Raw genomic sequence first — 22,110 nt, forward strand, 5'->3', positions numbered from 1 at the left:
TGATTCTTATAAAAGACTAGCACTTGAAAACACATTTTGATGTTTCATTGGTCTATGAAATCATTTTATGCAAAACAGTCTTAAAATAATGCTTCCTTTCTAAGTTCCAAGATTCTGGTGGTCACATAAAAAAGATTTTTAGTTTTGAACTTTGACCTTGTTTGGATTATATAATTTTGTAATGGATTTTTGAGTTATCTTCCCTTGTCTAGAATTGCTGTTAAATCAACTACAACCAACGTAATAACCAATTTTACTTCCCACTGATAAATTGAAGCAATCTTTACCATTCAGTGCACTTTGATTATATTATATGTTTATGCTGAAGAAGTTTGAGATATAACAGTTTGGAATGAATAAAAAAAATAGCAAAACATTAAATCTAATGTAATGATTTGGTGTGAACTATCATTATGTTTTAAATATATTTTAGAGAAAAATATTTGAATCAACAAGTCATGTGTAAGAAGGAGCTCAGAGAGGATGGTGAAAACTCTGCTGCCTTTTTACTAAATGTAAGTATTTCAGGTTAGAAATGATTGTAATGAAGACATTCAGACATTATGTGTTTACTTTTCTACATTGGCTAGAGATCTCACAAACATGTTTAACCCTGCCGCATTTTTGCGCCTGTCCTAAGTCAGGAGCCTCTGGCCTTTGTTAGTCGTATATTTTTAAATTTTAGTTTCTTGTGTACAATTTGGAAATTAGTATGCCGGCGTTCGTTATCACCGAACTAGTATATATTTTTTTAGGGCCAGCCGAAGGACGCCTCTGGGTGCGGGAATTTCTCGCTGCATAGAAGACCTGTAAAATTGGTGACCTTCTGCTGTTGTTTTTTTCTTTGGTCGGGTTATTGTCTCTTTGACACGTTCCCCATTTCCATTCTCAATTTTACATTAAATTTTGATAAACTCTACCCATAGATTTCACACAAAAAAGGAGCAAGAGAAAATCAACAAATATGTCTTCAATGCCAATATGGTCACGCTACTTCTTACTGCCCTTGAATTTTTATTTTTTTTTAAGCAGAATTTTTTTTATATCAGCATTACAATATCAACAGAAAGACATTAATTCATTATAATTTCTCCCCAATTTATTCAAAATTTGGTAGGTATGGTAGAATAAGTCCTCTTCCTATTGTTTGCAAATGGTTCTGAATAGTTTGAAAATATGGCATCTAGAGGCAATGTTTGTTTCTTTATGGACTATTTTTAAAAGATCATCTTTTATGAAACTTCTTTGTGAAATGTTTTGAATGTATAGCAGATTAATGAAAACAAAATCATCTGAAACTTAATTTGTTATAAATTATCTTTTCTTGAAAAAGAAAGAAGAGAATTTGTCAGGTGAGTAATTCAGGTTCCTGGAAGCCTCTTGTTTATGAAATACATATTTCATCATCTAATTGGTAATGCACATGCTGTCCCACATATTATTGTGAATCGTTGTGTTGCTCTCAGACTATGTATCAAGTTGAATTATAACCCCTCTTATTTGTTGTTAAAAACAAATAGAATAGTAAATTTAAATTAAATTTTCTTCTTTTTTTTCAGCCATTCAAACAGTTTGCAAATTTAATTTTTTGGATGTTTACAGAAACAGTCATGTAAGTTATTATAGAATATTTATGTATGTATTCTTTGCCTTGATAAATTTTCCTTGCTTTAAATTGCATTAGTCAATGTCTTCTCAGAAATAAATGATTGATAAAACACTGAAATTTTCGGGTAAGTTGCATAAGAATTAATGAAACAACAGATTTTATAAAAAAACATGATTGTTAGGTATCTAAAATTTCAAGTAATGTTTGTTTCACTCTAAATTATTTGTAATATTTGAAATTTAGCTAACATTATAAGAATAAGCTGTATTGTATTTGCTGTAGATTTTTATATGAGTGGAGTTGGTTTACAGAAGATTACAGTACTCATGCTCAAGCTCCTAAAAGTAAGTTAGCTATAGAGTTCCAAGGATTATGTTATATATTCATACTTATGGACTTCAGAGCTGCATATGACATTCAAAACAAAGACTAGTAACAATTGTTTTGGACTAATTTGAAATAAAATAAATAATACCCCAGCCCCGATACAAAGAGAAACAATTCAATATAAGACATCCAGGATTATGACCAATTGAGATGTACAAGTTGACATTACTATTGGTTTTGCTTTTGTGTAAGGCCGTGTGTGCTCCTCTCATCACTTGACATTTTATCATCCATTGTTCATTATGTTAATTGATTTTAAGAAAAATCTTCTCTGAAACTACTGAGCCAATTGAAATCAAAATTCGCCACAATCATCAAAGAGATCAATTGAAAGGTTAAGACAAATTCTTTAAGTATAACATTTGTAAAGAAATAGTTTTGTGTATTAATCTGTATTGGTGAGATTTTTCGCGATCAAGTCAGCTGTTTCTGGATTGAGATCTATGTTTTTCACTATTCAGAAATGTATATTGTATTTCAGAACACACATGTTTCTTGTTCAAAGATTTACAAGAAACTTCTAAGTTTAATTCTTTACCAAGATCATACCAGCATCATTTACTACAGACAGTTCCAATATGTCCCATGATGGACATACCATGTGCTAGGTATCAAACTAGAAACAGGATGAACTTTAATAAACTAAAGAGATACAAACACAATCCATTTGTGTCATCAACATCAGATTGCAAGTACTGTGCTGACCCAGCTTCCTGTATGCCACAGTGTAATAGGTAAGGTAAAGATAGGGGATGAGGCCTATACAAGTGTTGGTTAAAGGCATATCGTAATAATTTCAATTGTTTTTGTTGTACATTTGCTGTCATCCATTTTCTAAGAAAAACTGGTTAATAAACAACTAGAAGCAATGCAAACAGACATTATTAGTATTATACCTCCCATGTTTAAACTTAAATTCCATTACTGTCTATTTATTAAATACTAAAACACAAAAACACATTATTTTTATTCAAGATAAAGGGCATATAATATTCAGTGGCATTTGTGATTCCACTGCTCTTTCTTTTAATAGGTAGGAATCATAACATCCAGTAGGGGATCCAGGGGGAGGGTTCCGGGGGTTGGAACCTTTTTTTTTCACGATTAATGCATTTGAATGAGAACATATAGTTGGAACCCCTTTTTAAAATGGCTCAAGCCGCCCCTGACATCTATTTAGTTTTTTAGTGTTATTCAAATTTTTAGATTTTTCAACTTTATAGATTGTGCATTTCTTTAAAACATTTAACCTCATTATGTGTTTATCTGGTAAATATAACTCTTAATTAAACATTTAGAAGCTAAAGCAGGCATCATAGTGATGGAATTATTTTTAAATGTATGCTATTAAATAAATGGTAAGGATAATCTTACTCAGTGGTGTTTTAAACTTGGAGGACCATAGATTAAGATTAAAAAATCATTTCCAGTTCATACACCTTTCACTCTATGTCCATCAAATCATTATGTCAACTTCTTTTCATATGGCATATTTTACTGTTTGTGTTAAATCTTAAGATATGCTTTAATCACATTTTCTAAGATGCACAAATCAATAGTTTAGAAATTTTTTGCTCATTCTATAATTGGTGGGACCCTTTGGTTGGATACTTGTCTGCAATGAGTCATATATTTAAAGAAAGGAATAAATGCTTTGAGTTATTATTATTTAACAGGACATTCCTAATCCATGAGATTTATTTTGTTTGCTTGAACTTTTAGTACTGTGAACAGCAAAACGGTATTTCAAATTTTACATGGCTGGAAAAATTATAAAAGAGCCAAGTTGTGTTTAGGTTTCAGTCTTGTAACATTGCAGTCTTGTTTGTTTTCAGTTCATTAAAGAGATGTTTAGATAAGTAGTCTGTGCAAGCTTAGTAGCACAACTTAATTTTGTTATGCATTTTTTTAGTTCATTTACATATTTATATTAAAGCCAATTTTTACTTCACACACAAAAAAGGAATGATATTTTTCTTACTTGCATAACAAACAAGGAACAAACTTTTTCATTAATTTACAAAAATGTATTTATTGTTTTGATTTCCAGGAAAATTTAATTATACTTTTTTTTTTACTTTACTTTATACTCTACATACAAGGAATGACTGTTTTTATGACTATATACTGTCTTTGATTGCGCATAAAAATAAAATACTGGTAGTCTGTTTCCATAGTTTCCTTTTTTTAACTTTCATGTTGTCATCAGCAGAAACAGTTCTATTAACTGCTTGACTGCGTCTGGCATTCCGTCTCCTTGGCAGAAAACTTTCTTCAAAGATTTGTTTGCTTCTACAGAAAAACGTGATTTTCAGATTTATAAAGTTTTTGCTTGTTAGAAATTTTAACATCTTTTGTGCAACCACTACCTGTTTGTTAATAGTAAGAAATTTTACAACACTTGGTAAAATTGTTTGTCAATGTTTTTTTGGCCTGGATTTTAATTAGTTATGCTTCAGTACATATGGAACCTCTTGCAATTGCATGAAGTGATTCAGGTCAAGACCTGTTATTAGTCCTGTCTTATCTCTCTGCTCATGTCTCTTTCTATTGGTCCAACTTCGATATTTTACTACCTAACTCTTTAAATGCCTTGAGTGATTTTTATAAGATTTAAACACCAAATTGATAAGAATGGTGGTCTCAGAGCCTGTATTACAACTCTTGGAAATAAATGGAATAACCAAATCTTAATCATTGGTCAAACTCCTTGCATGAGAAAGTTACCTTGGAATTTTGTTGTTTGTTATACTCATAAATCACTTCTTATATATTTTTATTGGTGATTTTGTTTTATGCACATATTACAAGTGAATTTTTGACATAGTAACTAAGTACAAGTTATATTTTGATATTGTTTTTTTTTTATGTATGACATATATTTCTTATATATGACATGTTTTGCACTATGATAAAAAAATATAGGGTTTGAAAACTAAAAAAAGGTTTTCTGTATTCAATTATTGTGAAACATGATGAAATGGTAAACTGACGGAATGCATGTGATTTTGGAGTAGAATATCTAGATTGTTTTGAATTGCAAAAAAAAATGGAAACCATGCATCCTGTACTTGTAAAATGATTTTGGTACCTTGTTAGTCTCAAGTGCCAGAGGTTATTGGTTTGAATCCTGGCAGACTCAATTGAAAGATTTTAGAATTCATTTTTATGTTCCACCATAATCATCATCAATAAATAATTGCAATTATTAAACAACTTAAATACTCAATCTTTACACATACAACTATTTGCATGAAATATTTGTAGCAATTGATTTTAAATTTTATTAAATGTGGGTTTTTTTATACGTGGATGTTTCAGGAGTTACACTGTACAGTGGATAGACGATACCAATCTCATGTTTGTGGCTTCAGCTTCACCTGTAAGATGTATTAAATGTTTATCTGAAAAGTTGGGTCCACCTTCAGATATGAACACAGAAAAAATATGTATCCTTTCTGGTTGATCTTAAATATCAAAGAATAATATGATGATTAAATGGTAATGAGTACTATTTATTTTTTATCTCAACTGGCTGATACTGTTAATATTATTGGACTCAGGATTGGACTGGCTATGATCTGAAAATTATTGATCAGTTTCATATCAACAATGCAAGGGTATTTTATAATCTAATTATAAGCCTGGTACCTTTGATAACTATTATGAATGAAATATTTGCCATATATAAGATGAAATGTTGGACCTTGATAAAGAGCTATATAGTATACATCAAAAGTAACATGAAAGGTTAATCCAATTGCATGAGAAATCATGATAAAAAAATGAAAATGACACATCATTGTTAATACTTGAATGATTGATAAAAATACTTGCCAGTATTTGTCAACAACATACGCTATGAAATCTTGGAAAGATACTTTATTTTTATTAGGCCTTACTGAATCAGTGAGGGGTATATATATTTGAAAATTACAAAGCCACTGTGGAGGAAATTGAGCAAAGGCTTCTTGACTCAGAATAATATTTCCTGATATGGTGACATGATGTTTTCCTGATAAATGTATTTTTTGACTGAGCATGTTGTTAAAAAAAAAGAGCATATTCATATATTATGTTTTTGTCCTGATATTTATTTATTTGCCCCTGGGCATAAATCAGTCATCCATCGCCATCATCAAATTAAAAAACTGAAAAGTAGCCATTTTAATTTTCTGCTTTGTTTAAATAGACAGACATTTTTATGCCTTATTTATGGGCATTATGTGTTCTGGTCTGTTCGTCTGTCTTTCCCACTTGAGGTTAAAGTTTTTGATGAAGTTGAAGTCCAGTCAACTTGAAACTTAGTAAACATGTTTCCTATGATATGATAGTTCTAATTTTAATTCCAAAATAGAGATTTTACCCCATTTTCAAGATCCACTGAACATAGAAAATGATAGTGCTGATGGGGATTCCATGAACTAGGGACACATGTTTGTTTAAACTTCTGATAGTCTTGTAGTGCCCAATATACATATACATATGAATTGATCTTTAACATTTGGTCAGATACTGAAGAAGAAACATGTGATACTTTATTGAATAAATCAGTATTAATTAAAACTAGAGATGAATGTATAGATAGTCACGAATCTGTAAGTATTATTATATAGTACTACATAGGTTATATACAAAAGAGTCTGTGTTCAGTGGTGAATATGAACTCATCTTTGTCAGTAGAAATAACATTTTAGAAATTCAAAAGCATCAATTGAACAGTTTTAAACAATAAAGGACTATAAATCCTGAATTGCAACAGAAATATCCTCATTACTGAGTTAACCTTGAAATTAGTTATTATTAAAAGCATATAACAGTTAGAAAAGCATAATGATTGAATTTTCAGGACAGCAAGAACATTCCAATTTATTAAAGATCATAACTCCAGCATTAAGAATCGTCAATATTGAATTTGACTTCAAATTTGAAATTCAAATGACGAATATTTTGAGTTATGGGATCAAAGCTCAATCCAGTTTCAGACAAAAGAATTAACAATAAGATCATGCCTAATCGTAATAGTTTTAATGATAATAAATACTTAACTAGAACAATTCATGATAAAACAAGATACCAATTTTGATATTCTTTTTTTTTCAGGAACCAGAGTTAGAAAGTGGACAAGCTAGAAATTCTTTTTCATATGTTATTTTAGCTTTGACTTTTGTGTTATGTTTGACAGCCAATCAAAAGTCAGTATGATATTAACTGCTGCCTTAAAAACCATTTGTGATGAACTTATTTTGAAAGTGCCTGTTTAATTAAGACTTAATATGGTTTTGTTTGTAATTTGCTCAATTAAGATATCAAACTGTACAGAGTATATAGAGGAAATGATTCTTAGTCAAGTAGAGGTGTGTAGTCAGTTTATATGCATTAGGTCTTTTTTACCAGTAAATCAAGTGCATAGAATTTAATTAATTACTATTGCATTCTAGTCATTTTTTATCAAAGGTTGTTTTTTTTTCTTCATTTTATTGTTCATTTTTCATGCATTTTTTTCATGCATTTTTTTTGTGCTGTTTATCTAAAACAACACTTTGAAGAAGATGTCCTACTTTGTGAGCTAGCATGTTTAAATTTAGACTGGAGTGTGCCAATATATATCACTAAGCAGGGTATTTTCTTATGTCATTAACATTTTATTGTCCAAAAGTATATTGTCCAGAAGTATGTGATATTTGTCGTTACATCTGAAACACTCATCTATTAAATCTATCAATCTTTAACTTTGGTGAAATTGTATGACCAAGTTCATTTTATTGTTGGTTGTACTTAATATGATGAAATATTAACCATTGCATGGATGAAATCTTGGACAATAGGTCAGCAACCAGACATAACTAGTGGCTATCACTTAACCTTAATCTTATTATCATAGTCCAGTGGTCAAGTAAAGTTATTTTTATTATATTTTCTGCTCCATCTGTTAGGCATGACAAGTCAACAATATTTTGTATGATGATTTACTGTTACAAGCATATGTTCACCTGACACTTGAAAATAGAACTTTGACCTTGACCTGAGCTAGAGCATAAACATACCTTAAAAATAATGTGATATTGCAGTAGCAGAAACAATTCAGTACATGTATGCCAAATTTCGTATTTAAAAAAATACCAGTATTGAGGGGCATTCATGATCAATTGCATTCAGTTTGTTTTTTGTTTATTATTGGTTATACTTAAAGTATTAGTCATTCATAAGTGTTCTTCACATTGTTTCAGTTACATATTGTATTTTAAATTTTGGATGTCAGAGGTAATTCTTGATTGTTTTACCTCGTATTGATTTTGTTTTTTTCAAATTTTACGGGAATTATTATTTTACAATCAAGAGAGATCATCTTTTTGAGCTAATCAGTTGTATTGTTTCTAGTCTGAAGCCAGTAGTTTTGTTTTACTTTTTACTGGTAGGCTAAATAAAAAAACTATGCTTTTTATAACAGGCAAAATATTTGTGTACTGTTTTTATTACCTGATGCTTATGGTTTTATTAAATAAACTGTAACATTTAAATTCTTTGTATTGCACTTTTATCAACTTATATACATTTGACAGTTTTGAAGATTAATTAATTTCTCCACTTGATACATTATTGAGAGAGCCATTGTTAAATCTGTTAAATCAGGATTGGTATTCATTTGAATAGTTCATCATATATAGGAGATATGTGTTTTGCAAATGGACAATCTGAATAGAATGCTTTATTTTAAATATTTATGTTTGTTATGACTGTCATTCAAGAACCCAATAAAAAACATTTTGAGATGGTACAAAGTAATTTCAGTAAAGCTATTTTTACACTACCCTACATTTAAATCATACCAGCCCTTGAATTGCCATGAAATTCGCACACAAAAAAAGTGAATATCCTGAAATATGCCTGAATTCCAATCCTTCAGAAGCATGCTTTAAAATTGAAGCATCTATTTTAAAACTTTGCATAATACAGGATTGACTTTATAACATCCAGGGTTCTCCCAAGAATTTTCAAATAGCACCATGTAAATTAACATAGTACTAGTTTTCCCAAAAAATATAGCAGCATGATGCCTATCCATTCTATTGTAAAATTCTTCAAGATACCACCATGGTAGAAAATGCAGATTCAGGGTATCATGGTGCTTTAAAGCTCTGGAAAGGACACTTGACATCAATGAAAATCTAAAGGTCTAGATAATCTGTCACAAAAAGAGTTTTTACTTTATACCAAATTCAAATTGTGTATATAATTTTAATGTTAGGTGACTAAAAGAATATTTTATATGTATCATTCCATTTACTCATAGTTCACACCAAGCTCATAAAATTAAAATAAGTAAATATATTGAAGTCAAACTTACAGAGATGTTACTTCAGGGACTCAAACCCACCTTTCTTTAATGTTGTCTTGATTTTGTAAGCATTTACCAAAATATTTCCTTATAAGATAATGGTATTTTTGCCATGTTCTGAAGTCTTATTACTATATTGATGATTAACAAAAAAATATGGTGTACATGTACCAGGAAGCTCATTGGATTTCGTTTTACATGAGATCCTCCATATTGATGTTTTGAAAGCCATGAAACAAACCTGACTGTTATAAGACATTATCAAGGAATTTATACAATTTGTTGTGTGTTAACAATAGATATTTTAGTTGGATCAAATGACAATAAGCCTATAGATTGATCAGAGTAATATATAAGTCAGATTTAATAGGAATTCCTCTGACTTTACACAATCTTTGGTATTCAAATTTCATTATATAGATATAGAGGGAGATACCATGAATATTGTTTGATTTTTGTCAATTAGATATCAGAATTAGTTGGTACATTTATATGTATATAGTTGTTTGATTTTTATCTGTTACTCAAATATACAATCAAATATTATTACCAGTAAAACTAATTTTCTGCATGAATTGTTTTTGTACCTTGTTTTTTTTTTTATGCCACAGCTGGATGCATTATGTTTGCCTATCTGTGCATCCACTTTTCATTTGTCCAATTTAGTATGTCCATCTTCTTGTTAAATTTTTTAGTCAAGGTAGTTTTTAATGAAGTTGAAATTCAGTTATCTTGAAACTTTGTGCACATGTTCCCTGTAATATCATCTTTATAATTGTTAATGTCAAATTAGAGTTTTGACCCCTATCACACAGACTACAGAACATAGAAAATGATAGTGTCCACTTCAAGTAGAAATTTTCGGTCAAGGTAGGTTTTAAACATAGAAAATTATACTGCGAGTAGGGCATCTGTGTACTATGGACACATTCTTGTTAATTCTTGTTTCAATTCAAATCAACCAGTTAAAAGTTTAGTAGTAACTTATATGTTTTAGACTAGCCAGAAGATTCCTGATTTATGATGTTTACAATTTGTTGGGTTATTCAAGTTAAACTGTAGTTCACTAGACTGAAATTAGTGTACCACTTGACACTTGACCACATCTTTTTAAATTTTAGCATATTGTCATGGATCGAAAAATACAAATATGTATGTATTGGATTGTTTTGAAATTTATCGTTCAAAAGTTGTATCCCTTAGTTATTTGGAAATTTTTGATGTTTTGGGTTTTGGATTCCAGTTGACAATGAAAGTGTTTGACAAAATTTACACACTTTTATGAAACATGAAATACAGATCACTGTCATTTTGAAATTTTGATCTGGCATTTGCAGTCAAATAGTTTTTTCTGCAATAACTAGATCATCTAGAATTGTAAATATTGTTAAACATGACTTGTTTTATATAAAATTATGGACTTTTTAGATGATTACAACTATGGATTGCTTTCCTGTTCTGTTTTATTTTAATTTAAAAGGATATGATTTGCTCTTGTTTTACTCTAGTTGTAACAAGGACTAGTGATAGATTCTGCTATGCATCAATCACACATCATGTACATGAAAAGTATAAAGAGAACTAAATAATTCAAAACGTTAATTTGAGTATGGAAAAATACAAAAATGATTGTATTGATGCATTTTATTATTGCATATTTTTTGTATATAGCTACATAAAAAACAATGTGATATACTGTCTTGCTATTTAGGTTATTACTTATCGATACTACATGCCTTAATTTATTATTTTAAGGATGTGTATGTGGAAGTATTTATATACATTAATGATGCATACTTAATTATTATTTTAAAGATGAAGAATTTTTTTAATGTTGGTTTACGTGTTCAGAAAAGAGAAAATGGTTCTGTTCATCATATGTCAATTATTACTTGTCAATTTTGTGCATCTGAAGACACATGTTGAAGGTTTTTCCCCAAAACTATAGGGCATTCTAAAATTGAAATCAAATTTTGCGTATTCCATTTAACAATTTAGAATATAATTCAAACACATTGTGGTGTTGTTGCCCAACTGGTTATAGCAGAGGAGACAAATTGGGTTGTTTCTCAGTTTTCTTTGAATTATTTTCAGGTTGGACTATAATGACAGTATCATATCCTTATAAAACTGAAGCTCAAATAGTGCAAAAAGTAATATTGTTTTCATTGGTTTTGAAACTGAGAAATTATTGAATAAAACTGCATACTTTATTGCAGATGATCTAGGTGGTATATTATTGTACATACTGTAAAAATTGTAATTTGCTCACTTATGACTTAAATGCTTAAACGAATTCTCTATGAATATTAAATAGTGTGAGAGAGCACTTTGTATACTATTATATGCTTTGAATGATTGTTATTCACCTCATATCATGTATTTATTTGGGAAATGTTACCCACAAGTTTTATATGTTAATTGTTTAATCACGTTATATCATTGTTTATTCCATTTTGTTGTGCATTTGTTAATTTTCATGACTTGCATTTGATGAAATAAACTGATTTTCAGATGGTATTGACCTAGGTTTTTGTAAAATGGGCCTGCAATTCATTCAATACTAGATATTTGTAAAATGACCCTGCAATTCATTCAATACTAGATATTTGTAAAATGACCCTGCAATTCATTCAATACTAGATATTTTTAAAATGACTCTGCATTTGTTCAATTCGAATACAATTCCGTCAATGTTATTCTGTGCTGTGATATTTTATATACAGGGCGGATTTCTAGTCTTTGCAATTAATACAGGACGAGTATCTAGCATTTGCATAGTGTATTTTCAAATGCATAAAAGAAGAACTGGAAGTCTTTCATGTGGCAGTAGTTGCATGTTTTACAATCACCCCAATTGAGATATTGGTTGATTGGTACTTTTATTTTTATTAGTGGTATTACGTGGTATTGGATATCTGTCACTACAATTGCTAGTTGTTTACATCACTATTGTTTCAGAGTGTTTTCCCGCTGATTGTTGAAGTTAACCATACTTCTTTCTAGAGCTCGGACCCCCATGTGCAATTTTCTTAGGGAGATCTTTGTATTTCAGAATTCCGAATGATGATTCAGATATGTGGTGTTATCTCCTCCTGAATATCAGAAACCAATCATTACTGAAAAGGGAAAAAACTATAAGTACTGGAACCAAGAGTAAATGAGTTCCTGTTATGTTGCCCCAACCTTTTCTGTGAACGATTTTGGCTTTCAATAATGAAGAAAACTCGTACCGTACAATCAGCTCTCAATACCCACATTGACAAAACATTAAACAATTCAAGAAAAAAACAAACATGACAAACATCAACCAGTGCAAACCACTTAGAAATAGTATTTTGACTAAGTACAGATCTTGGAGTACTCACAGTTATTGAAATACGTTGATATACTAGATCGTTGGCATTTTTGAAATTGATTTTCTTTTATTGAGCATCTGCCAGCTTATTATTGTGGAATATACTTTCACTGATTAATGTTTTCCTTGTATTTGTCTGAAAGAGAATTGAAAATGGATACGGGAAACGTGTCAAATAAACAACAGACTGACCAAACATCAGAAAACAACCAAAGGCAAGCAATAATGGATCTTCAAAGCAGGGAACTGAATATCCCATACCTGGAGGTCTTGGAAGTATAACATTGGTGCCCACTTTCCTTGTCCAATCTTCCACTGAAAATCAACATGAAGGTTAATTAAGGTTGTACTTGTTTGATAAAAAGCAATCATGGGCATATATTTGTTTCAATTTGGAATGAAATATACACATGGAAAAAAATATTGCAAAAAGTAAAAACACAAAAATACCGAACTCCGAGGAAAATTCAAAAAAAGGGGAAAATCCAAAATCAAAAGGCAAAATCAAAAGTCCAAACACATCAAACGAATGGATAACAACTGTCATATTCCTGACTTGGTACAGGCATTTTCTAATGTAGAAAATGGTGGATTGAACCTGGTTTTATTGCTAGCTAAACCTCTCACTTGTATGACAGTCGCATCAAATTCCATTACATTGTCAACGATGTATGAACAAAACAAACATACTCAAAGAGTAACAATGTCAAAAATAGGGGTACAGCAGCCAATATTGTGTTATCATCTTAATATCACTATAAAAACAACAAATGTAACGAAGAATCACAAAAAGGCATACAGCAAATTTAACATACTCATTTTGCTTTTCTTATACCACTTAATTTATGTATATAAAGTCTACCCGTAAAGGAAAGAAGGTTTTCATTGCTGGTGTAAAATTGCGCGTTTGAAATTCGTACAGGTAGACATAAAAATAATTTTGTCGTTAAAAGTATGAATAAAACAAACATACTTGCATCACTATAAAAACAACATATGTAACGAAGAATCACAAAAAGGCATACATCAAATTTAACATACTCATTTTGCTTTTCTTATACCACTTAATTTATGTATATAAAGTCTACCCGTAAAGGAAAGAAGGTTTTCATTGCTGGTGTAAAATTGCGCGTTTGAAATTCGTACAGGTAGACATAAAAATAATTTTGTCGTTAAAAGTATGAATAAAACAAACATACTTGCATCACTGTAAAAACAACAAATGTAACGAAGAAGCACAAAAAGGCATACATCAAATTTAATATACTCATTTTGCTTTTCTTATACCACTTAATTTATCTATATAAAGTCTACCCGGAAAGAATAGAAGGTTTTCATTGCTGGTGTAAAATTGCGCGTTTGAAATTCGTACAGGTAGACATAAAAATAATTTTGTCGTTCAAAGTATGAAGGTATACATACATGCATAATCACTTAAAGTTGATATAACAAACAACAGACTCAACAGTAAATGTAATAATAATAAATAAATAAGGTGTGGTTCAAAGTATGACGAGATACATACGTACAGTATCACGTCAAATGTATAAAATAAAAAACAGACTTAACAGAAATTTAAAGTATTTTAATGAATGAAATAATTTTACCATTCATAGTATGTCAAAATCCATAAGTAAGAGTAATTTAAGTAAATGAAATAATTTTGTCGTTCAAAGCATGCTGCAACACCAAATTGAAATCCAATTGAAAAAAACACTTTTTATTTTTTTGTTAAACAATTTGTTGAAATAGAACTAGTTAATCATAATTTAAATATCGTATGAGTTTAATCAATAAATATCGACTCTATCAGTTCTTATCTGCACATGCAGCTACTGTCATCGTAAACACTAAAACAGATGTTTTTATCCTCATTGTTTTCAACACTTAAAATAACCAAGTTTATAAATTTATGTGATTGACACCTTATAATTGGTCATCCACAACTCACAACTGCAGCAAGATGGCAGATAATCAGCATGAGGAAAGCAAGTATGTCGCTGTGACAATTGCACGTATTTTTGGTCATCACCATTCCACTATAAGTCGTTTTGAGAATAAAAATCAGGCAAGAAACTATGTTAAAGACCTTGCGAGGGCAAGAAACTATGTTAAAGACCTTCCGCGGGCAAGAAGGCCCCCCTTTAACATCTGTTAGGGAAAGTTAAGCTTAATGAAGGTTGGTCAGAAGGAAACCTATAGCAAACGATACAATCCTAAAAAGAAAGTGATGACCATACAGGAGCCTTTAAACAAGAACTGTTCGAGATCGGCTCATCGCTACTGGTTATCGTGCGATAATACCATTTCGAGTACCTTTGCCTACGAACAGACACACAGATGCCCGTATCCAATATAGTGCAGAGCTCTCCAAAGTTGGAAATTAGCGTCGTGGAGGAAGAATTTTGTTTTTCTTCCTTGGCCCAATCGTAGCCCGAATTTGAACCATATCGAGCATATATGGGACACTATTTGGCGTGAAGGGCACGAAAGGACACCCCAGTTCAAACACGTCATGAAATAAACAATACCCTTCGTCAAGAATGGTTGCTGCTACCTTAGCAACAAATGAGTCGACTTATGGCAGGAATCAGAAGACGTTAAGTTGCGCTTATGCGTTTGAATGGAGGTTGCGCTTATGCGTTTGAATGGAGGCTGCGCATAAAGAACTAATTCTTTGACGTGTAACGATCAACTATGATGTGAACAATCATCTAAAGATTTTGAAATGCCTGACATCGTAAAAGTTGTAAAATGCATTTTTTTGTACAAAAATCACTTCATTTTGTTATAAAAATTTGGGTTAGATAAAACTTCTTTTTTCATACATTTTTTGTTCGTTTTAATGCCAATGTTATCATTAACTACGTTTCAATATTATTTTACACATATTTCATCATATTCCATCCAAAATAACAGACTGAGAACAAGGTGTTGCAATACTTTTTTCCATTATTTTAGTTCTTATATTTGCGTAAAGCTGTCAATTTTTAGTTTTTAGCACTTATTTGTAAACTTATTTATTTTTAAAGTAATACTGCGAATAAATCTTTGTTAAATTAAAAAGGCAGACCCAATATTATTGACTTTTTCATGCTTATACATGTATATGCAAAGTCTTAGTGTGGAAGGCTGTACTCTGACCATATAATACCTGAATTTTTTATACAATGTGACTGATGGAGATTTGTCTTATTGGCACTCATACCACATCTTCATATTTATATTTATATAAAATGGAACATTTGACCTAGACAATATTAAAAGGGTTTTGGGAATAGTTCTGTTGATAGGGTAGATGTATTTGAAAACGACTCAAAATACATTTGCCATACACATCGGTATCATAGGTAAATCAATTTCGTGTTCAGTGTTGACTATGACCAAAGTAAGCAGCTGAGACATTGAGTACCCTTGAGGTAGTAATACATACAATACATAGCAAGTATCCATAATCTAGTATATACTGTTTTGTGATAAAGGTCAACGTAAGCTGACTTGCTTTGGAAAAGTCATTGCAAAATTATTTTTCAAAGTCTAGGCTTTATTGTAACAACGCTACCCGACATGAATGCTAATTGATTTTAGATATGGATTGTAAAAATAACCTGCTAGAAGTATAATTTTAAGTCGACTGTTGATAAAATTCTGCGAAATCATGGTGATAAAGAGGAAACCAATCTACTCTTTATGTCGTAACTACAATCCTGTCTTCCTTATCCAAGAATGTGACCTACCCAAGTAGACTTATCACCGGGTTTGTACTTTTAGGTTACTCATGTTGGGTTTTCCATTGTAACTGAGACATCCCCTTTTTTGTGGAGTTCGATTTGCTCAGGTAGCACTCTATAAATAATATCAAAATTGAACAACAATGTTGAATCATCTTCTATTCCTTTACCATTGTCTCGCTATAATGAAAAGTCTGAATCAAAACTATTCGTTTAAGCCAATTCATTTAAACAAATAATAAACTAACTTAAGGATGTATTCTTTTGACTTTTAAGTCTCGTTCAGTCTCGTTGAAATCTCGTTCTTGAATTATTTGCAAAACATGTGAAACAGGTGGAAAATATCAATGAATTTTAAAAATACTATAATCAAAAATAACGCTGTGAAAAAATTGTGTATTTACAATGAATGGGTTTTGAGTAATCCAGTTTTCAAATTTTACGACCAATCAGGTCAGTATTTTTAGTCAAAATTTTGAGAAAATAGGTTAGGGATACAAACAATGATTTTACAAGAATCATGTACATCCCATATCATTTTGGTCTTTTCAAATTTCTTAGATATGTATTTTTTCAATCATTTATAACAAAAGAGTTGAAATAATATGCATTTTTTTTCTCAAAACTGAGAAAAATCACAAAAATACAAAATTGACAGCATGGTAAATTTTACACAAAAAAGCGTCAAAATATGATAAAACTTTCTTATATTAACACCTACCTATAGCTTTTTTAAGTAAAATTCATTCAGATTGGTCCACTTCATCTTTATAGAAAGTATGAAAAAAAGTTTAATTGTGGAACTGTGATTTTTTTCTCGTTAATAGCCCAAAAATAGGTAAAAATCGATGAAAAATCGGAAAATCATCAAAATTAGGCATTTTCAAAGGGCCGTAGCAAAAAAAGAAGTGCACCACCATATGATGTTTTCTTCACCAATTATTTTGTTACAGTCTAATAAACCCAAAAATCAGGTTAGGAGGAAAAGTTTAATTCTAGAAATGTTTGGCTCCTCAGAGGTGCACATCATTAAGATAACGTTGTACATGCATAAGAACGTTATCGATAACTTCAAGTTATATATATATCACTACATTGTTTCAAAGTAATCCAGATTTTGCAGCCTAAAAAATACATCAAATAAACTCATCATCGATACCAGGGTTAAAATTTTCATATTTACGCCAGATGTGCGTTTCGTCTACAAAAGTCTCATCAGTGACGCTCGAATAAAAAAATGTTTAAAAGGCCAAATGAAGTACGAAGTGGAAGGTTTAGCTAGGTATAAAACTGCATCCAGGTTTAATCCACCATCTTCTCCAGAAAATGCCATTACTAAGTATTGAATATGACAGTTGTTTACCATTCGTTCCATTGCTTGATAAAGTCTAAAGTTTGATTCTGTCACGTTTTTATGGACTTCCCTTTTTTTTTACCTTGTAGTTCAGTACTATTCGTTATACTTTTTTTTATCCTAATAAAAAGTAAAATTAACCATCGAAATTCGAAATCGTCCCTTGACGTCGTAAATTTTGGCAATTGGAATATCTAAATCTAGCAATTAAACTTACCATAGATACCAGGATTGAAATTTAATATCGACACCAGACGCGCGTTTCGTCTACAAAAGACTCATCAGTGACGCTCAAATAAAAAAAATCTGGCACCCCGAGCGACACTTTATATTTTAATGAAAAACTAGATTTAAAACCAAATAATTTTAAGCATGAAGCTGGTATTTGGTTAGGTTCCATAATAGGAGTTCAATTCTATATAAATGATGCAGGGGGAAGTCGTCTTAAGTAGTTTTTATCCAAAAATTTGCATATGAAGCCTCAAAATAAGCAACACGGAAAACTAGGGAGTGGTGTTTGAGAAAACAGAGCACTGAAAACGACTGCTTCTACTTGCAGGAAATGGATTGTGTTACAGTTCCTTCCGTGCAGTACATTATATAGACAATAATAGTGCATTGACTTGACATATCAACGATATAAGGATGCGGCTTAGAAACGGGGAAATGCGAGGCTGTTCCGAGCTATTCCCCGTTTCGGGCCGAATCCTTATATCGTTGATATGTCAAGTCAATGCTCTATTATTGTCTTTATACTACAATCTAAAAAAACATTTTCAATTCTTGTTTAATGCGTTAAGGTTATTTATTTGATTTAATTATTGGGGGAAATCCCCTTTAAAAATGCCTCACATTATGCTTGCGGAAAAATTAACAACACAATGAAATTTACATTTACGTGATGAAACCAAAACTCGATTGTGAACGAAATCGTTTGAGTATGGACTAAAATATCAACCATTAACATAAAACATAATGATTTATAGGTTGCAAACAAAACATATTAACAAATTAAATAGGTTTTTCCAATAATTGCAAAAGAAACAAGACTGATTCGTTCCATGCATCGTTGTATGCATTGGAAACAAGAACAGGTTGAAGAGATCGTATGATTAATTCAATATTATTTCGAAAATTTCTATTTGAATATTCATGATGAAAAGAGATATCGGGTCAGTGACTGTATATGACAAAGAAATATACAGTCAACGCATTTTGACTGCTCAAATAGAACGAGTGCAGTATAAGTGGTACTAAGAATTCTAAATAAAGAAGTTTTGATACTTGAACTTACTTTGATAATTTTTCCTCGCATCGAAATTGCCACCCCGTGTCAAACATAGCCGACACCCCGCATGTGGTGTTCTACACGGTGGTATCAGTTTAGACTAACGAGGAAATTGAATTTCAATGGTGTATTCTATATAACAAATAAGCACTGACCAACGATGTTTTGCATGTTTGAATTAAGAAAATATTTCATATTCTGATCAATTCATTTGGCATACAACAACACAAAAATAAATTATTGGTAAGAAAAAATTGTCATCTTCTCATTACAATCGAACACCCATAAAAAGCCAAATTCATCTAAAGTAATATGATTTGTACCATATATGACTTTATCACCATTTTTATTATTCAGTATGTTTCGCTGATAAATTCCGTCCTTAGATAAAATATCGATAAAATCCTCCTGAAAGTCTGCTACAAGAATTTGTCCGTAATTATCCACAGTGATACCTTTGAATTGTGCATCTACTCGTTCAAATGTCTCGCTAATTTTCCCATTTTTGTCAGCGATAGCAATAATTTTGTTGTGTGATACAAAGACAAGATTTGAATTTGAAGTTTCCGCCATCAAAATATTTTCGCCGGAAAAAACGTCATTGTTCGGCAGTTTCTTTGTGGGATCTTCAATTTTTATTTTATTTCGAACACCTTCTTGTTCTGTTACCTCATAAAACACTTTTTCGTTCTTATTATATACAAGTAAATTTCCGCTTTGAATAAAACAGCCAACCAATCCACCTTCAAATGGGACTTTGTACCCATCCTGAAATTGTGTATATACTTTCTTCGCTGCAGACTGTCCAGTCCAGAACCATAATTCTTCTGCAGACTTTCTCAACATTCGTTTGCTATTGACTGGTGGTGTAAACGTAGAACTCACAACCCCGCTGCGATTATACAGACTGACTAAATTCTTCGTGAATATCCACGTATTGTCGTTTTTGGCTGCAACGATATCTATAATATTGTCTGAAAGTGTAAACGTATGTTCTACTTTTGGTTTAGCATGTTTAGGGAATATTGCAGGCATTGGCAATTTTTGGTATAAAGGAGTAATAACATTTTCTCTTGTACTATTATCAAGTTCTCCAAATAATTGTTCAATTATCGCTTCATTGAATTCACCACTTTTGAATTTCAAGTTATTTAAAGAAGATAAAGTCTTTCCCGTATTGGTCAGAACTTTGTCAAGATGGATACCAATGGTGAAAAAATCATCCATAAACTGCTGATCTGCAGATCTGTTAATGAAATCCTCCGTTGTCCTGATAAGACCAGCGAGTGACAATTGTTCGGTTTCTATCTCATTCAAGTAAGTATCAATTACTTTAATATCTTTTTTTCTAATGTTGTCGATTGTAGCCAGACTTTTGTTTGCCAGTATATCGATGGTATTACAAAATACATCTTTAACACTTGTCGCGTGTGCTATTATATCTTTCTTCGCTATGCTACACTGTTTGTGATAAACGTTTTCCTCTTGTTGAACCAATTCTTCAGTGTTTTTGAGAATTGATATTCTTGATTTCAAGCTTGCTGTTCTTGTCAGTAAAGTTTTCTTCCTAGTTTGAATTAATAGTGTTAGGTTCTGATAATCGTGCATACGATGGGATTTTTCAACACAGTCACTGCATAACAAGACATTACACGGCTTACAAAATACAGTAAACTCTTTTCTATGTTCCTCACATTCGTTTATTGACTTCAAGTTGGATGTGTCCAACTGATTTACTTTCAAGTTCTCAAGATAGTGGTTTTGTGATGTTTTTATTATTCTATGGTAGTCGCGACAGTTCAGACATAAGTTTATCTTACAGTCAAGACATTTAGCAACTGCAGTATTTTCTTTAGAACAAAATTCGCAAATGTCTGTGGAGTTAGTGGCCCTGGGAGATTGTTCAAATTTGAAAGGATAAGATTTTAAACCGCTTACCCCTTTTTCTGGTAGAGAAATGTGTGTTCTACATAACGGACAAGTCAGATAATTATCATGGACATCCAGTTTTTCGAGACATGGTGTGCAAAATGTATGGTAACAGTCCAAAAGTCTTGGTTCTGTGTACGTAGACAAGCAAATTCCACACTTTGATTCGATTTCAGAATTGTTTCTATGCGCCATATTTACTCTATTTTTGACGCTTGTCAACTAAACCAAACAAGGAAGTTCAAATTTATACAAGTAGAAGCTTTTCAAAAAGCTGATATAACTTCAGCATTTAATCAATATGAAAAAAAAGAAGTGCTAGTGTTACAACATATGTAAACGACACAAATAAACCGAATATACAACTTTTCGTATGCTAAAAGAATAAAAATGTGTTAACAAAACAATTATGAAGTTCAATATGTTATAATGAAAAGAGGCTGTTGGCTGTTGTATGATTTATCTTTTTTTTTATAGTATTCAAAATATCATATGCTTGTGGTTTTTTTTTTAACAAAGTGAAAAGATAGTTGGTAACAATACATCACCCGCTTACTTACAAATACTTACGGCTCTATTTTTTTTAAAGTTTAAAAATATGAAAATATTGTCTGATTTTATTTCTGCAATAAAATATGCATCACAGAATACTTATTTTGCCAACTAAAATAACAAGATAAAAACCCTGTATAAGTTTTTAGGTCAGAAATGCTTGAAGTCATACTCATTTAAAAATTTGTATACTACAAGATTACATTATAGAAGATCGCTTTTGAAACATTTTTAAATATACACTGTCATTTTGCATACTAAGTACCCGTTATCTTCACTATTTGGTTAATCATATTAAAAGGTCGGATGGTATTTCTCTCTGAAGTAATATTGCACTAGTGATTAAAGACAGCTAATCAATTTATGCTGTAGCCTTATGTGACTTTATTGCAGTAAATCATTTATTTGTAAAATCAACAACTAGTCGGAGTCGTCAGCATTTTAATCAGTTTTTTATTTTGACATTCTCATCCATACATGTGCTTTTACAAATGATATTAGCGCCCATGAATCTTGTAATGTGCAATTTAAACTTTGTTTAGAAATAATTATCAAAGATACCA

The 22,110-nt window shown here is 31.0% G+C and overlaps 2 protein-coding genes across 4 annotated transcripts in view; one reads left to right on the top strand and one right to left on the bottom strand.

The window, feature by feature from the left end:
• The window catches only part of LOC134723377 (voltage-dependent calcium channel subunit alpha-2/delta-3-like), a 123,641-nt gene extending 113,714 nt beyond the window's left edge, over positions 1 to 9,927 (top strand). For all 3 annotated transcript variants that reach the window (XM_063587002.1, XM_063587010.1, XM_063586996.1), the window contains 7 exons: positions 434 to 515; positions 1,560 to 1,612; positions 1,892 to 1,953; positions 2,478 to 2,730; positions 5,318 to 5,445; positions 6,509 to 6,594; positions 7,100 to 9,927. In XM_063587002.1, coding sequence (XP_063443072.1) covers positions 434 to 515; positions 1,560 to 1,612; positions 1,892 to 1,953; positions 2,478 to 2,730; positions 5,318 to 5,445; positions 6,509 to 6,594; positions 7,100 to 7,201 — 766 coding nt within the window. In that variant the 3' untranslated portion in view covers positions 7,202 to 9,927. The remainder of the gene's footprint in view (positions 1 to 433; positions 516 to 1,559; positions 1,613 to 1,891; positions 1,954 to 2,477; positions 2,731 to 5,317; positions 5,446 to 6,508; positions 6,595 to 7,099) is intronic.
• A 2,833-nt stretch (positions 9,928 to 12,760) lies between these two features.
• Positions 12,761 to 21,193, bottom strand: LOC134715179 (uncharacterized). Its single transcript, XM_063577225.1, has 2 exons — positions 19,339 to 21,193; positions 12,761 to 13,008 (listed from the first exon to the last, which is right to left on the bottom strand). The coding sequence occupies exons 1-2, from the start codon at positions 21,188 to 21,190 to the stop codon at positions 12,761 to 12,763; spliced, it is 2,100 nt and encodes a 699-aa protein (XP_063433295.1). The 5' UTR covers positions 21,191 to 21,193.
• Positions 21,194 to 22,110: the final 917 nt, after the last annotated feature.

Source organism: Mytilus trossulus, chromosome 1, assembly GCF_036588685.1.
Source record: "Mytilus trossulus isolate FHL-02 chromosome 1, PNRI_Mtr1.1.1.hap1, whole genome shotgun sequence".
Lineage (NCBI taxonomy): Eukaryota > Metazoa > Mollusca > Bivalvia > Mytilida > Mytilidae > Mytilus > Mytilus trossulus.

What these genes read in the sequence shown, in the direction of transcription:
- LOC134715179 (XM_063577225.1), bottom strand. Translation starts at nt 21,190, where the DNA reads ATGGCGCATAGAAACAATTCTGAAATCGAATCAAAGTGTGGAATTTGC. An exon ending in CTTTTTATGGGTGTTCGATT is followed by an intron (nt 13,009 to 19,338) that starts GTAATGAGAAGA and finishes GTTGATTTTCAG; the next exon opens with TGGAAGATTGGACAAGGAAA.